This window comes from Octopus sinensis, linkage group LG11 (assembly GCF_006345805.1).
Source record: "Octopus sinensis linkage group LG11, ASM634580v1, whole genome shotgun sequence".
Taxonomy (NCBI): Eukaryota; Metazoa; Mollusca; class Cephalopoda; order Octopoda; family Octopodidae; genus Octopus; species Octopus sinensis.
The window spans coordinates 62,999,075-63,018,186 of NC_043007.1; the positions used below are offsets into that span (position 1 = coordinate 62,999,075).

General features: G+C 34.3%; 1 protein-coding gene across 2 annotated transcripts in view; it reads left to right on the top strand.

Annotated features, from left to right (window-relative positions):
* LOC115217115 (vasodilator-stimulated phosphoprotein) overlaps nucleotides 1-19,112 on the top strand; it is a 200,659-nt gene that overhangs the window by 128,560 nt on the left and 52,987 nt on the right. For both annotated transcript variants that reach the window (XM_029786714.2, XM_029786715.2), the window contains exon 4: nucleotides 1,484-1,592. In XM_029786714.2, coding sequence (XP_029642574.1) covers nucleotides 1,484-1,592 — 109 coding nt within the window. The remainder of the gene's footprint in view (nucleotides 1-1,483; nucleotides 1,593-19,112) is intronic.

Genomic DNA, 19,112 nt, shown 5'->3' on the forward strand with positions numbered 1-19,112 from the left:
TTTTAAAGCTTTACCTTAGTTTCATGTAGAAAGGTTAGAGGATAAAAAAATGATTTACCATACTTGAGAATATAAACATTCTGCAACTGGAAGAACTGTCATCTGTATTCTTAACTACCCAATCAGAAACCATATATTGACTTCATTTGACTCTGTTGAGGCATTGGCAATTTCAGTAAAACAACAGTCCACTTGCTATTGAGGTTTTTCAGGGTTTTTTTTAAGAATATTGTAAAATTATATAAATTAAGTTGTAAATCTCCAGATTATGAGAAGTGTGTGGGGAAGGAACAATAAGCCAATAATTCATTTCATCTTGATTGCAGTTAAAATGGTAAGCTGGATGAATAGCATTTTATCTATACATCATTGCTTGCTAGCTTTCCACCCCCTCAGATCATCAATTTGATAATGGCCGAAGAAATAGTCAGACAAAAATATATTGATGAAATTCTGCTATATAAAGAATAGACTGGTTTACTACTTGAGATATAATAATATTGTGTGTGTGTGTGTGTGCACGTGAACGTATACATGTGTGTGTGTAACGTATGTATGTGTGTGTGTGTGTGTGTTCTGTTAAGAGATAATCAAAATGTTACTTTCATTTTCTACTGGTTAGCAATTATTCCTTATAAAAGTTGTGACTTATTTCTTTAACTGAAATGTGGAGGTGTTGCTAAAAGCTATATAGCTGTTGCACCCTGAACACTACATTTATGTATTTCTGTATCACATGTTCATTTAATTATACTTAAAACTCTACTAAGCACAGATATTTTATGCTAAATAAAATCCTTTTAAATTTATACTAAGTTATATAAACCAAACTAATAGTTTTTGTATTTGTTACTCTTGCATAAATTTGCTTTTCATAAATATTAATAAAATTACTTTTTTATCCTTTTCTCTCTCTTTCTATTTGTCTCTTTTACTGACTCACTTCCCCTATCTCTCTCTCTCTCTCCCTATCTCTCTCTCTCTCTGTAAAAATAAATCATGTTAAAATCAACTTTGTATGTCTGTCGGAGAAATTTCCAATTGTTCTCCCTCTCTAGCTGGCATTTGAAATGATAAACTTCCCATGTTATTTTACCATTATTGTGTACATCTCTTGATCGGCATGGATTGTATGGAATGAAGTATTGATTGCATGCGGTTGGCTGGTAGCTGCTACTATTTCACGTTGTATACCGGCTTGGTCGTGGTCTTCCCTGCTCGCTCTTCCTCTGTCTCAGCAAATGGGAATTGTCAGTCAGAAATGGAGTTTGAAAAATTCTCTCTGCCTTCATGTTGAAATATATGTGGAAAAAAGACACTTTTATTTTTAATTCAAAAAAATTAAGTCTAATTTTATGCCTTTGTACCTTGCATAGTGTCAGCTTGCACGAAAGCTCACACATTAGTTAAATGACTTGTGACTCAGTGAAAATGGTTGCTTGCACTAAAAAAGTAACAGAATGTGTGTATTTTGTTGTGACAGGTATGTACAGGACCCCACCTCCTGTGGCACCTCCACCTCAGCCACCTCAGCCATCATCAATATATCAACACATTAATGTCAATGGACCCAAGGAACCAGAGACAGATAGGTAAGTAGTACTAATACTTTTCCTTCTCCTCTCTTTGTTTGACTGCTTTCCTTTATCATTCTTCCTCTTTTCTTTGTTTCCATTGCATTATAAAGATATGTCGGAAGATGATGTTACTGTGGTCAACTATAGTAGTTATGTTTATGTACCGGCAACTCTTGTAATAAAGTCAGTTATATATTTCTGTGGATATCTTTTTCAAACTTGCATACTTCATTTTTCAAAAACACTCATCCAGATTGTAGTTTTAAAGTGTTATCTCCTTTTTCTAATCTATAATTTTTGCATTATTTCATATTCTAGTTATGTATTCTACTTTATTTTAGGAAAATCTTGACTCTTTCAACATTATTATCAATATATTTCTGAAACCCACCATGCTTTATGCTCATGTATTTTAATATTAACTTTAAATTAAAGCACTATATTTTCTCAAAACAGAAAAAGTACAGCAATTTCATTAAAACCATTTTAAAAAGCACATAGCTTGAGTTTTCTGATTAAATCTTCATTCATAGATACTCTCAAGAGCTACTTTCACTACCAACTACAGCATAAGCCAAGACAGCTTCTATATTATAACTTGACTTGCTCAGTGTAGCAGCAAAATTTTCTGCAGCAGACTTCCTATGTTAAAAACAGAAACTACATTTTCAGTCTTGAATCTTAGGACAGCATGGCCACAGTTAATGAGATAGCATCCTTTAAATATCAATAAATATGAGATAACGTGAAGGAAATTGAATTTACACATGTCAGATATCCTGTACACATGTCATATCCGGGAACGTGGTCTTAACAGTTTTACTTCAATATTTTGATTGGCTACCTCTGTATCATAGATTAGCTCAGTTGGATGAATGGGTTGTTCAACATCATTATCTTCAGCAAAGAAACCTTTATATTGTTTCTTGACTTGCTGGAAGTAGCAGCCAAATTTCCCTCAAACGACACTCCACCATTTTAAAACAGGACACATTGAATAATTTAATCCTAGATACACTGCTCTCCACCACTACCACCACTAAAAAAAATATGAAAAAGGCAGGATGGTCATGGCTATAATAATTTTTATCATGGATCTACTCAATAAGAACTGATGTAAAGTTAACAACAAACTGCCCAGTTTAGTGTTATTGACTCAGCTGTCTCAACTTTGTTGACAAACAACAAAAAGTCATCTAAAAGCAACATGTACACTAATGTTATCAACAACAACGAGCAAAACAGTAAAGCCTATACACTTGTTAGAAATAACCAAATCACCTTTTAGTCATACCCTATTTTCTTAATATAAATTTGAGTGATGTTTCTCTGTCCATTACGTTTTTATGTTCGTTAACTCCTCCTAGACTGTTTATGCAAGGTCAACAAAACTCAAACCAGCAACTCCACTAATCTCAAGGAACGTCTTAAGGGCTGCCTAATTGGGGACTCACTGACTCCCCCCACACCTTCAATTTTTACTGCATTTGAAACTAAATACAAGGCATTGGCAACCACATCAGAGTTATAAGAATGAGTTTCATACCATGAGCTCCCAGGGAGTATCGTAAAGAGGTTCAATTTCTGAAGGGCTGTTTAAATATGGCCCCACTGACCCCCACCCATCTATATTTACTGTATTTACCTTGCTCCTACTCTTACTGATTAAACTATGATCAGCATCAGTGCTAAGCACTAAATTTGGGCATTCTAAATACCTTCATGTACATTCAAATAGAGATAAAAGAGTTATTACAGGTACATTTCAAGTGTGGTAGTGTGGATATTTATATTTTGTTGTTTATGAAACTTATCTAGGTGGAAAACTAATCTTCCTGTTCTGGTTACATATTGATGCTTGGACCATCAGCCCCAGAGTTCTATAGTTTTTTTGTTTTTTTTTGTTTTTTGTTTTTTTTTTTACACCTGAATACCCAACAAAATTCCCAGCTAGCCTGAATGCCACCTAATGGGTGGCTTCAAGGCTAGAAACTTAGCTGTAAGTCAAACTAGAAACTAGCTGTATGTCTATCAGCAAAGCTGAAAGAAAGCAGACCAAGGGTTCATACACAGACAGTTACAGAGATGGAATTCATGTTACATATTGAATGAACAAGAAGTTAATGGGACATGGGGTTTAGGTATGAGTGCAAGTGAAATATAGGTATTGAGTGTATGGGTTTGAGTGTGGATATATGTTGGGTAGGGAGTTTAGAATGGGGTATCGGATAATTAATACCAGGAGATACATATACAATGAATGTGTTTGAGCCCATTACATTACACAAGGGTAGAGGGCCGTTAAATGGTCCAATAGTGGGGCCAAAGGCCTCAAAGGTGCCCTCCGCAGGTGCTAGGCTGAATGCCACCCAAAGGCCAGCTTCAAGACTAGTTATTTAAAAGTGGGAAAATACATCAGAAAGTATTGTCCTTGATGCACTGTCTGAAAAAAAGACTAGTTGGTCATAGTTGGATTTTATTTTGAATTATAGGTTTGTTGAATTAGTATCAGCCTGGAGCTAAACAACAGCAACAAATAAAAATAGCTTGCATGAATTTTTTTTCTTTCTTCAATGTAGCAGCTAAATTTCCAGTGACATGCACAGCAGTCTTTAAGAAGGAAAAATAGATTCTGACTTTCAGTTCTCTGTGCATCTAACTGTATATCTGAGGTAGTGGATCTATAATTGTTGTGTAACACCAGATCAACTTTGACTGAGCAGACTTAAAGCACATAGGTAGCCAGCCAGATAAATAAGTGCAACCCACAGATCTATTGTTCAGAAATGTCAGGTTGCTTACTCTTTGATGTTTACGTCTATTCAGGTAGAGCTAACCGGAACTAGTCTGCAACATCAGTAACAATGAAACAACAAAACAATGTATGATTTATTTTACACTTTGCTATAGTTGCCTGGGCCTCCAGTACCACCCTGCACCACCACCAATATCTAAAATAACACACTCAAATTGTCACATTTACACACTTGTCAAAACAATAAAATTGAAACTAAAAGGACATCAAAAGACAGCAAATATTTGTGCAGCCATCTGTAGACATTTAGACACCTTAACAATACATCAGAACTATTAAAGCATTAGATTCAAAACATTATTGCTTCAGTTTAATTCAGGCTATTTCCACTATTAATTGCTGTAAAGCATCTAAATAATATACTACTTTCTTACCATCAAGGATGACAGTGCTAACTTCATTATTATCTATGTCATCTATTATCATTGATGGTGTCACAGAATATAGGCATTGGTGATAACCACTAATAATTATGCAACACCTTATTCATAAAAATAATAGTAACACCATCACAACACTACTATCAATAACAATACCTCTACCAAAACACCCCTATCTATAACAACACTCCTATTGACAGGAAACAAATGACAAATCAATGACAAATGTCACCTGTCCTGTTCCCCCACCCACTCACCCAACTCAGTGGCAACAAATGCTTCTGTCTCTCACCTTTGAATAACAAACTCCATTTCCTTTTGGTCATATTATTGTTTCTATTGATGGTAACCCACCTTATGAGCTGGTAATGGGCCTCCTATATTGTTACCCAACTAACTACAAATAGTAATCAAATTGCCTTCAATCATATTCTTGTTTTCAAAAAAAACAAAGAAGAAAGAAACATTGGATTATTATGTTTATACCAGTCTAATAAACAGGAAACCTTAAAACTTGTAGGCTCATAACTTGCCTTTCTGCAATCAGTGGGTGGGGGATGCTTCCAGAAGAGGAGGTGGAATGCTAAAAAGCCTTCTTGACACATCTTGGTATGTTTCGTTATCTGTAAAAACAAAAGGCTTGTTCAGATAGTGCTGCTTGTGTTTAGTTCTCTGTGTAACCATATCTTGATTGTTCATTGTTTGATGGACTGAGTGATGATTACCTTGCTTAGAAACAGATGAAGATTATTGTCAGGAAGGGTATCTAACCGTAGAAAATTCTGCCCCAATATAGTCTTGTCTGACCTATGCATACATGGAAAAGTAGATGTTAATACAGTGTTGATGGTGATTAAACACATCATGAGTAAATGGTAAACAATTTTGTAGATATAGACTAGAGAAGGTTACATTTATAATTCCAACTCCATTAGAAACAGAATACTTCAGAAGGAGACCCTCCCTCCATTCCTTTTCTGGTTGGCATGAGCGTCTTTTTGACCAACATGTTAAGACGAGACTGAACTCAGATACAAATGCTATGGCAGAACCACCTTTTGCATATGGATAACTCCAAGTAGTTCGTTACAATGATAAACTACTAGAAATATTGCTGCAGATAGTATATGGATATACAAGAAGAATTGATGAAATTTGAATCAGAAAACTGTGTCAAGACAACCTTGAGGAGAGAAAAAATTAAGAATATGAATTAATGCACTTGAAAGTGTACAATGTAGATGAAAGAAAGAAAAGGTGAACATGGAATATTAGAGACACATTTAATTAATACTTAAAACAGAACTAAAACATTAAAGAGAAATGGTAGTTAGCACCAATACACTAGCTATTTTGGTAATGTTATAATTAGAACATTCTCAGTTGGATGCTAAATAAACTATCAAGACAAGACAGAAAAACAATAAAAGTTTAGAATACACCACCCAAAATTAAACAAAATAGTATTTGCTGTGAATATAAGTGGATAGGAGACTTAGTTAACTAGAGAAATATTACAAAATATCCACCATAGGACTTCAAAAATATCTAATAAATATTAATGGAAACAACTACAAAACAAACAAATGAAATTTTTTTTTTTTTTTTCACCTGTCTTCAATAATGCCAATGAATACAAAAAACAGAAGCTGAAATGACTACAAATAAGACTATAGGATACTATGTGTGTTAAAGTGGTAGCAAGAAAACTCCTACATGGCCAGTATCCTAAAAAGTAAAAAGAGATGGGCAGTATATAGAAATTGACAAAGATAGTTTGCAACACCAGCTGAGAATAGCTGGACTAAGCTGAAACTTGAACAGTTTTTAATTGAGACACAAAATCAAAGCCTTCCCACCAAAAACCACTAGAAGCATGTGATGGAGCTTTAACCAAGAAAGAGTACATTTACAGGCATGACAGAGTTAGGGTGTTCCTTACTGGCAGTTATTCCAGCATTATGAAGTATCTATAGAAAATAGCTGATATATGCCAGAAAAGGTTTCAGGGAATAGCAAAGCAACCATACTCTTGGATATATTGGGTTGGCAACTAAGTTCCCGCCATTTTTTTTTTAATTTTAATTTTTTAAAAGGTTTAATAAAAATTAACAACTAATTAATCAATAATGTATTCACCGTTGTTGTTTACAACTTCTTCCCAACGTTCAGCAAGATTTTCGATACCTTGGTAGAAACCACCGATTTCGACTTGAAACATTGATCCAACCAAGCTCTCAATTCTGCATCAGTATTGAACGAAACTCCGCGCATAGCATTTGAAAGATATCAAAAGAAATGGAAATCCGTTGGTGCCAAATCAGGAGAGCACGGTGGGTGTGGCAGCACTTCCCAGCCATGCACTTGAATGGCTTCCTTGGTCATATTGATGATATATTAGGGTGGGCATTGTTATGCAACAGAAGAACTCCATGCTGCCGATTAGATCTTTTCTCATGAATAGCCATGTTGAGTCGTTCTATCTGTGGAACATAGAGTTCTGCATTGACTGTTTGGTTCTGTTCAAGCAATTCGTAATGGATAATCCCTTCCCAGTCCTACCATATGCACAGCATTGTTTTATGGGGATGAAAATCTTGTTTCACGTGCAGTGTCGCTTGTTTACTGGGGCTAAGCCATTCCTTACGCTGCTTCATATTGATGTACAGGCACCATTTTTCGTCACCAGTAACGATTCGGTAAAGAAATCGTTGCTTGTGTCCATGAGTTGAGCGGTGACAAGCAAACAAACCAGCAGAGATTCTGACTCGTTGATTTTTGTTGTTGTCACTTAAAGCATGCGAAACCCATGCTCCATACTTCTGAACCTTTCCCATTGAGTGAAGATGCTTCTCTTTAGCAGTGTGGGAGCATTCCATTTTCTCTGCCAGTTCCCTTGTCATTTGAGAATTCTCATGCAAAAGTTGGTTTAATCGTTCTTCATTGAACTCAGCTGGACAGCCAGAACAAGGTATGCCTTTGAGGTCAAAATTTCGTTTTTGAACTTCGCATACCAATCACGAGTGGTTCTTTCAGCTATGGCACCGTCTCCTTACACAGCACAAATGTTGCAAGCATCTTTTGTGGTCTTAGAACCTTGATTAAAAGCAAAAAGATGTCGAAAATGCTCGTTTTTCTTAAGTTGACATTCCATTTTAATTATCTGAAAATAAACAAAAATTAACTAAAATTAACTCGAAAAAAGAACCAAAATAGATTCCAAAATTATTCAAAAATAGACTTCTCAATAAAAATAGATTCCAAAATTTAAAAATGTAATAAATTCCAAAGTTTAAAATAAAACAGCGGGAACTCAGTTGCCAACCCAATACTTATCCATACAGGTGGAGATTAAGGCTAAGAACAACTAGGAAGGGAAGCACCTCCTAATCAAAGTATCAATCTCATTAAGTGATATTGTATCTCCCAAAGAGGTGGGATAATTACTCAAATATAAAGAAACATAGATCACCTGAATGTGGAGGCTGAAGATAAAAACAATCCTGTAATAATGGGTGCATTGAAAATGATTTTAAAAATATGCAAATATATAATCTAAACCCAGGGACTTAGACACAGCCTAGAGTAAATAGTAACTACTATGCACTGCACACACAAAGGCTACTGAAAAATAATAATAAGTGATAATTTTAGGACAAGGTACTCAGTCAATAACATTAGCTCTAGTATTTGATGGTAATTTATTTTATTAAAATCAGGGAGTGAAAGGCAAAGTTGACACCAATTGAGAAATGGCTACAACAAAAAGAAACGATATTTTTAGTGACTGTATTATAATAGCAGCTTTAGAGGGTATTATTGGTTTATTTAATACCCTGAGGTGAAGTTTCAAATCCTGACTGTCTCTACCTTTATGATTCGCTATGCATTATTTGTTTGGGAGTGGAACTCATTTAGCTAGCAGCTTATCACTAAACAAAAATAGTCTGAATTATATTTTACTTGGTGAGTCTGTTTAAGATAAAATGATCTATCAAGGTTTGTCTGTAGGGTGAGTCTTCAGAAGAATTCTTTACCAGGCAAGTGAACTACTGGTTTTAGTAATAATGGTATATCTGCTGTTTTAAGTGTGATTACTATTATTCTTGTATCACCATCATAAATACAAGAACAACAAGAAGAGATGTAAACTGGTCAACACCCACTTGTTTGACTAAACCTTCCAGCTTTTGGGAGTGCCTTTCAAGTCTTCATTTAAAAGTTAATTTGGAGTTTTTTTTCATTTTATTTAAGCTTTTTTTTTAAGCTTTTTTCTTATTCAGCACACATTCCAGTCATGCTATGGTACTACTACATCATTAACCCTTTAGCTTTCAGATTATTCCATCAGATGTAATGCTTATTTATTCACCTTGTTTTGAATTAATCATGCATTATCTCATAGCTTTAAGATTTCAATGATGTGATTGCTTATTTTTAGAATAACATTTTAGGTTAGGTGTGATAGGCCAAATCTGACTGGTTTGAACACAAAACAGACAGAATATTTGGGCTGGATATGGCTGGTTTAAATGCTAAAGAGTTAACATTATTTTAATGTCCACTTTTCCATGCATTCATGGGTTCAACAGAATTCATTGACTGCAGTCAAATGTCTTTGCTGTTACTATCTTCAACCTGCTTCCAAGTAAGGTAATATTTCCTCATGCTCAGACATATGTTCACTGAATCAGAACTGCTTGTATGACTTGTATATATATATGTGTGTGTGTGTGTGTGTATCTACACCACCTGTCTTCGTGCCGGTGGAATGTTAAAAGAACATCCAAGCATTGGGTGTAACCAGCCCACTTATGAGTACCCTTCATTCATTGAACAATAAACTTTGCTTGTGAAGACCTATTGAGGCAAGTGAAATCAAATCGAAATCGCTGACTTAGCCGATGACACTACTGCCTGATTAGCACTCGTACCAGTGGAACATTAAAAGCACATCTGAGTGTGATCATTGTGGGGGCCACAGATTGGCTCCTGTGCTGGTGGCACGTAAAAAGCACTATTCGAGCATGATCGTTGCCAGCATCGCCTTACCAGCACATGTACCGGTGGTACATGAAAACAACATTCGAGTGTGGTCGTTGCCAGTTCCGCCAGACTGGCTCCCATGCAGGTAGCACATAAAAAGCACCTTTTGAGCATGGTCATTGCCAGAACTGCCTGACTGGCCCTCGTGCCATTGGCATGTAAAAGCACCCACTACACTCTCGGAGTAGTTGGCGGTAGGTAGGGCATCCAGCTGTAGAAACTTTGCCAGATCAGATTGAACCTGGTGCAGCCTTCTGGCTCACTAGTCCTCAATCAAACCGTCCAACCCATGCCAGCATGGAAAGCAGACGTTAAATGACGACGACGATGATATATCGTTAGCATCATTTAGCATTTGTTTTGTATGTTTGCATGGATTGAATGGTTCAGTGTGCCATTCAACAGCCCAGAGTATTGCACTTGACTCCAATGTCTGTTTTGGTATGGTGTCTACAATTGAACCCCTTACTAATGTCAACCATTGTAGGAGTGTGTGTTGGGTACATTCTTTTTTCTTTTTCATGGCACTAGCATTAGTGAGCTCAACAACTAATTCACATGGGAGGTCCCTTCAACTGAGTAGCAATATCGTATAGAGGGAGGCGGCTTGACAACAGATGTTTAAGAAGTTAAAGTATGAAAGAGGAACAGTGTCTTGTTGAAGAGGAAATATAAGGCTTCCCTTAAAGATAGGTAGATACAGATAGGTTAATAAATGTAGCTATATACATGATGATTGCTTCATCTTGGCTAATGATAACCATCTCAACCTACATCTTTCCAGTGATCTCTATTACATTTATGTGCTCTGAGGTGACTCTTAAGATCTACAGTTGAGCCGCAAGGTTTCAAATATACGTGACAGATAAGATTCAAAACTTTTTGGGAGTTTATGTACTTTATTTCCTTTTTTTTTTTTTTTTTTTTTTTTTTTTTTTGCATACATATGTGAGGTATGTTAATCTCATGTGCCTTTTGAAACAACAGTTACTCTAACTGATTTTGCCATGTATTACATAGGTATTGTTAGCATAATAATTTTATGTGGCTTACATAAGCAGCTTTTAAAGGGAAATTTCCATCACAAAGACTGCATTTCCAACTCTTAATTTCATCAGGTGCATCCATGATACCCACATCTCTCAAAGTAGGTCTTAACTATGCATGCCTCCTTTTGGCTACCTCAAAGCTAGTAATACCTTCCATCCTTTTCTATTAGTTGCTTTCTCTTCCCAAAATTGGAATCCATTGTCAGTCTAGTGACTGTAACAAGTAAAAGATAAAGGTAAAAGACACACACACACACACACTCGAATTAGTGAATAAACAAAAGATAGTAGCGCTGAACACATTTGGAATTACATGTATTTAATAGCAGTTTGACTCTGCTCCTCATGACTTAGTTTTATAGATGTTGTTACACAGGCACCTCAATATATATACATGCAGAGATAGATAGATACAGACAGACAGACAGTGACTAACTTACTAGAATTGTCCAAGTTTTCCCTGTTTCCATGGATTATTCATGACCATTATTTGTCTAGGCACCCTTCAAATAAATTATAATTCCATATTGGAAAGCTATTTCTATAGGACAGTTTATTCACTGTTCGTGTATCTCTTGACATTAGATTAGTATGTATGAGTTTTGTAGCTTGGAGGATTTTCAGTAATTCTATTAGATGAATATTTTACGAAAATCAATAGTCAAACATTAACACATTGATTTGTATTATTATAGATATATATCATAGCGAAGAGTCAGTTGTTCTAGTGAACTTTTAGCATATTTGTTTTTATAATACTTGACAACCATCAACTGCTGGTGAACATCAAACATAAAAACATATTTGTCCATGTAACTTAAATTTTCTTATTTATTTATGAATGTGTCTGTTAAAAGTAAAATATATCTTGTTTCCTCTTAGCTACATATTTGAAAAACGAAAAGGCACAAAGGAAGTTATGTAATTATACAAAACCTCAAGGTACCCAAATGCCCTTTTAAACTGAACTTTGACAAAGGAACATGATAAAAGGGTTTTTTTTAAAAAAAAAGCTGTTCTCACAAAGTAGATATGCTTGGAAGACAAACTAAAGTTGACATCAATTTTGTATTTGTTTTAGAAATTTCATGTCTTTATGAAGCTGAATTTAGAAGAAATATTGCTTGGTGATGATAGTGATGATGTAAGCAGTAAGACGGTATCAGTTGTACAGATTCAGGATCACTAGTCAAATGGAATTTCTTATTGCTGCTGTTCTAAATAAATTAGCAATGATGTGGATTTGTGATAATTGTATGAGACAAACTAGGCTTTTATTATGCCATTATAATATGCACAGATTACTTAAATTGAAGAAACTGGTGATAAACCTGAGCAAGTCAGTGAGTTGGTTAATTCTTCCATTCCTTAATGCAGATCAGTTTACTTGAACTCTCAGTTGCTAAGGTTAAGTCAGTTGTATTGCTTACATATTTTTACTGGGACAAATCATCACTTTAGAAATTCTGACATCTCTGAAAAAAGAAATCACATCTATTTTATAGATTTTTCTTACTTGATTGAATTACATACTTCAGGAATTTATATATTTTGTCTATAGTATGGATAAAAAAAGGAAGATTTAGAGACATAAAGCTGGATATTTGACTGATTGTTTTTGAAACAACAGAAACAGCAGTAATAATAATAGTATTTTCATTTTTTTTTCCATGTGAAATATTTCATATGAAGTCAGTATTGATTGATTTTTACCGATATTATGATTATTTTTTTTTTTTTTTTTTGAGGAGGGGTAATTGTTTCAATACTATAGATTCTCCGTTCTCTCTGCTTTTGGGAAACTTTTCTATTGTTAAAGAATATTCGACTTTTTATTTAGAATACTTTTGTCTTCTCCATTGAATAGGTCTTTTCTCTTTACATAATAATGCATTGTACTCTTTCTAAAAACTGACCGGGAACTACATTCATTATGTAATTGGATATTTAAGAAAATAAATGGAAATGTTGTATATTGAAGGAAAAAGGTTAAATGTGGTAATTACTATATATATATAAGAAACACTGCATTTCTAAATCTCTCAGAGGGTTATACAGTAGCAACATGATAAAGTGGTTTGTTCCCTTTCCTGGGACTGCCACATTAAGTTGGCAACAAACCATCACTATATATATATATATATATATATATATATATATATATATATATATATATATATATATATATATATAAAATTCATTTTGTCATTTATTTTTCATTTGTATGTTAGATAACTGTAACTAATTAGTAATTTTTGATGTATTATAATTTATACTTATTCTGAGAATATCAGAATATACTTTATAGGACTTTTTTTTTTAACGTAGTCATTAAATACCAGTGTCATTTTGAAGTCAAGAAGTTTAATATTGACACAAGTCTTAACAAAAGGGTTTCTTATTAATACAAATAGATATAACAGATATGAGCAAAATTATCTTAAAGGTGTCAAAAATTCTTAAGATTAGAACTAGGAGCTATTTCTTGTTAGTATTGTTGATATATAAATAATAGCTATCTTAACTTTGAACCTAGTGTAGCCTTACTGCAGGAATACTATACATGGAGACTATAGAACTGGGGCTTGGAGTTCAACTGCTTAAAATATATTGAGTTACAAAAATCATCAACAACAACATTCAACATACATTTTCCATGTTGGCATGGGAGGTAACAACAAAGTATAGTTTCTAAAAATAAAATTCTTATGAATTAACTAAATGTGGTATAAAGACTATACCCAGGATGTTTTAAGTGATTTACAGAAATATGTAAATTTGCTTGAAGTGAATTGTACCAACTCTCAAAGAACTGTTTAATTTGAGAGAGTATGATCACTAAAAACAAGATATTTCTTGGGTATTCCCTTTGCAAAAATTCTAGTATTGAGAGTTATCATAGTTAACCAGTTAGCAAGCTTGCTTGCTATGCTGCACTGGAATACATAAAACTGATTTGCTACTGGCTAATCTAAAAATGGTAAGTGAAGAAAAACCCAGAAAAACTTGCAGTACATAGGTTTATGCATGTGATTTGTCAAATGTGACTCTAAGAATACAGACAAAGTGAAATGCCACCTTTCAGTATGTAGATTAACATTGCTACATTGCAGCATGTATTACGCATTTGCTATATTTTGTACATTTGACATGGTCCAATGCATAGAACTAAAGGTGTCCCAGGTGGGTTGCTATCTAAAGGGTTAAACAAAATCCTCTTAGCATGAAGTTTTGCTTTTAGTTGTGGTTTAGTTAGTAAACCTTCACTACCAAACTGTTGAGATCACTGATTGGTTCATTACTGGTAATACTAAATAGAAAAAACTGCTATTTGAACTTCTCTTGTTAGAAAAACCAAGTAAAAAATATATTAAATGAAAATGGGTTTATAAATGCAAATAAAACAATTCCAATGTAATCCAGATGGTATTATCCTCAGCACTTTGTTCTATATGTGGAACTGGTTCAAATCTTCATTATCTACATGAGTGATGGATAATTTTAATTTCATCTTGAATGCTTTGAAATCATATACTAAGAAACAGTTTGTTCTTTTCCCTGCAGTTTCAATTTAGATTCTTGAGATGGCTATTTACATCAACTAAAAATGCTAAATAACTAATTGTTAAAACATAAAAGGGTTCTTCCTTCAGGGCACTCTTTGTTCTCTCCTAGAAAATTATGAACAGTATATTTCAGTTTCCAAAATCTGTTCAGAACAAGTTTGAGAAAGCTAGCACAACTCACAATGGAGGATTAGATTGCCATATTCCAAACCTGATATTTTAGTCACACATTTCACAACCAGTAACATAACATGTTGCAAGTTTGAAGTTTTTGTTTACAGTGACTCTCGAATTGGTGGTGATGGATCTCTGTTGTTCAACAAAAAAGGTTCAATAGTTCTATCAATTAATAGCCTGTTTCTGAATTTATATATATAAGTGGCTGACTATTCCACAGATATTAACATAGTTCCCAGCAAAATCTGTGTGACATTACATGACAAGGCTGTACCTTTTTTTTAATAACAGTTAAAAATTCAACCGACAGGCTTCTATACAATTTCCATCATCATCCCAATTTTACTTACAAGGTTATAGAAAATGGCATTTCTTTTGTATCAGAGAAAGGCTTCAACACTAGTTTCAATTCTCCCATTTTGTTCTGATGGTGCGTTTTGTAGTATTTATATGATCATCTACAAGGGTGGGCTGAAAAGTTCATAGGCTGACCATGACGCAGTGGTTGAACTTGACCAAATGTGTTTTATTTTTCAACATAGTCTCCCCTGCAGTCCCTACACTTCTTCCATCAGTGTTGCAGTGCTTGGATTCCTGTGGTATAGAAGTTCTCATCCTGACCCTCAAAAATAGTTCTCAACAGCAGATATGACCTCATCATTAGTCCAATACTACTTGCCAGCCAAGTGTTTTTTCACATTGGGGAACAGAAAATAGCCAGATGGTGCCAAATCAGGAAAATATGGAGGGTGATCAACCAGTTTAAAACCACTGTCACAGCTGCAATTGCAACCACAGATTTGTGTGTAAGAGCATCGCCCTGGTGAAGCATAACACCCTTCATCAGTTTTCTGGAAATAAAAAGTGCAGTTAATATCAGTAACGGTTGAATTTAATGCATGCCAAGTTTAATTACTGTATGATAACTCCTTAGTCAGCCTATGAACTTTTCAGCCCACCCTTGTATACTGTTTTGTAAGAAATTGTTTTTTCAGAAACAACTTTCAGTGGGTTTTCTGAAAAACTTTCTATGAATAAGACCTTATTGTCTTACTGTTCATTGAATTAGTGTGTACTTTCTGCTTTTTGTTTGCACTGTGATGGATAAAGTGAAAACAATGCACTTTTGGCACAACACTATATGTTGACCATTCCTGATTTAGCAACCATTTCTATAGATTTACATTATATCAGGCTTTTGCTACTAAATGTCAAATACAATTACTTTCTGGACTAATTCTTATTTGACAGTCCTCTGGTTTAAAGAGGTTTAAAAGCATAACATCTAGTCTCAGTTGAAGATTTAAATCCAAAATGGCCATTCCTAAACTTCTGGCCCCATCTTAAAATTTTTCTCACATGCAGAATATTTAATCTTTATCTTTTTATCTTTTATTTGTTTCAGTCATTAGGCTTAAGCCATGCTGGGGCACTGCCTTGAAGAATTTTTTAGTCAAATAAATCAGCCCCAGTAGTTATATTTTTTAAGCTTGATACTTATTCTATCAGTTTATTTTATCAAACTGCTAAGTTACAGGGCTGTAGACACACCAACTTTGGTTGCCAAGCAGTGGCAGGGGGACAAACACATGCAAAGACACGTGCGCACACGCACACACACACACACTCACACGCACAATGGGCTTCTTTCAGTTTCCGCCTCCCAAATCAACTCACAAGGTTATGGTTGGCCTGAGGCTCTAGCAGAAGATGCTTGCCGAGAATTATGTGGTTGGGAAACAAGCTTCTTACCACACAGCCATGCCTGTACCTATGATATAAAGCCTATAATATAAATTATTCCAATGTTCCATGCAGCACAATAATTATGGATCTAAGTTCAGTATGTTTTTCTGGAGTTGATTTTAATTGATTCTTACCTTTTCTTCAAAATGTGTGTGGCTTTGTGCCAATATTAGAAGCCAGTGTTTAGAATGTATGTGTCAAGGTACCATAAATTGTCTTCTTAGAATCTTTTTCAAGCCTTAAGCTGAGACAAAGACAGTCTTAAAGAATTTTTCTTGAAGTGTTATGAATATTACAATGTGGTCAATGGTGGGATAGAGTTTTCTGCATACCACAGTCTTCCTCTGTACCATTCTTACAAATCTTAATCTGTCTAATTAGCAGCTACCAAAATTGCCAAAGACTTAATTGAAAATATTTAAGTTTTAATTTATTAACATGATTTACAGAAGAGAAAAATGTAGAAACCCATTACACGAGTAGCTCTAAATAGCTTGGTTACAGAATTTATAGTTAAAATAGTTTAATAGTAGTAGCAGCCATTACACAATGCTGCCATCAGCTGTTATCTCTTTGACAAGATTTACCATTAGCATAACTTAGAACAAATGGAATAACTATAAATGTATTACAAGCTTTACATATTCTGTATATCCTGTGTAGACTATTCCCACCTCATAGTCTGGATATTAACCTAAGAAAAAAATTCCATTTTTAAATACTTTTTGTGACAGTACTTATAAATCTTTGAATTTAAAATCCATTCAATTCCATAATAGCATAGAAAATAAAACTGGTATTGTGTTAAGACTGATACAGTATTGAGAGGTTGGAGATAGCTTTTAATTCTGTCTGGACAGAGCATTCTAAAAATATTGTTTCATTGTGCTGTGCATTGATATGATGAAGGAACGAATGCAGATTCTTGTGTTGTTGATGGGTTGTTTGTGTATATAAGTGCAGAAACCTAAAGGCAACTAGTGTGGCACTTGAGGTAATATTCCTCCATTAAAGACTATAGTGGACTGATGATTACATCAGAATATTGACTTGTCTATTTGTAGGGTTGTTTTTAGATTAAATGTATTTAAATATTTTTACTTCTCTTTTTAAGGGGGGGAAAAAAAAGCTCATATTCTTGAATGGTTATTTATATTTAGACTTTTGAGAATTGAGGTGGAATTTTATCTTGTGTATGATTGTGAATTTAATCTTTAAAGTACTACAGACTTCTTCATAGCATTTGAACATTAGTGCCAGTCTATCATTAGAATTTAGAACATCAGCTTGGTGTTTGTCACAAGATTTAAGAGCTTTAGTTTGATATCTATTGCAGCTAGAATTTGGAATGCCAGCCTGATGTCTATCTATTATTAACTCATTTTTGTCACTTGTAAATATACATTACCATGCCACTTATCCTATGTCATCACACTTGTTAATCGCAACACTCTTTTATACCACTGCTGCATGGTATGATCAAGATTTAATACCTTAAAACACTCACAATTACATTGCCCGTACATGAGTTTTGGTATTTTATTTAATTCTTTATTTTATTTGGGTTTTTTTAATATTTTCTTTGATTTATCTACTTATAAACTTTTAATTTGTATTTTCTTTCCATATTGTAAATTTGGTTTGGGTTGTGTGGTGGGATCTAAAGTTGTGTATACTCAAAAAGGAGTGCTTAAAATTGCAAGTGAGCTTCCTACTGATAACTTATCAGTGCTATCATGAATTTTCCAGATGTTTGAACTGGATAGAAGGATGAACATGCTAGACCAGTAATGGAAGCAGTCGCCTATCCTCCTATCTGTGTGTGTGTGTGTGTAAAAGTGTCACAAATATTCTTAAGTGATAATATGAATATTTTGGAATTCCTGTTTTCATTTATTTTATTCATCTCCTCCTCCCTCCCCTATGCCAAATTTGTTTTGGCTCAAGTAGGTTGCAGAAGGCTAAAATCAACATTATGTCAGCCTTCTTGCTGAAAAGTCAACAGTTTTTCACTGGTGTAAATAATGCATCCTTGGTCAAAACACTTAACTCTCAATGGCCCAATCCTCCAAGTTGTAAATAACTATTATGAGAAGGTACAACATCTATTGTAAGAACAGTATTATATACTTGAAGAGTGGGGTTTTTTTTTTTTTTTTTATATCCTTTTCTCCCACTGTTAGCCTCAAATAGTCGGCTGAAATTCCCACATGAAGTTAGCTTCAAAAGGAAAGGCTCCAACTGGTTAAGATGCACTATCAAGTGAGATTCTTGAACCAACAATTAAAATACTTGGGGAATCATATCTCTTAGTATACTGACTCTCAAACTGACAAATACCAATTCCTCCCCTCAAGTTATTAGTGATTTTTTTACTCACTCCTTTATTAATGAGAAGACAATGGAGTTTTCATCAATGCTTTCTTTGTCATGGAGTTGGGCCTATTTAAAACCTCTTTAATTTTATTAAACATAGCAATTCATCTAACCCCATCCTTTTCAATTCTCACAACCATCCTGCAAGTGTCTTAACCTTGTTTCCCATGATGAATGCTGGTTTAGTTGGTATTTGTCATTTTCTTGGAAATTGCTCTTTAATGACCATCTGGGGAATTATTCTCAATGTAATGGTTACAGTTTCACCAGTTTAGATATTTTATTTTAAAAACAACTAAATGCCTTTAAAACTTTTTTTTGTTTGTTTGTGTATTCCATAAGTTAATCAGAAAAGTATGTCTATGACCTTTACATCCTTT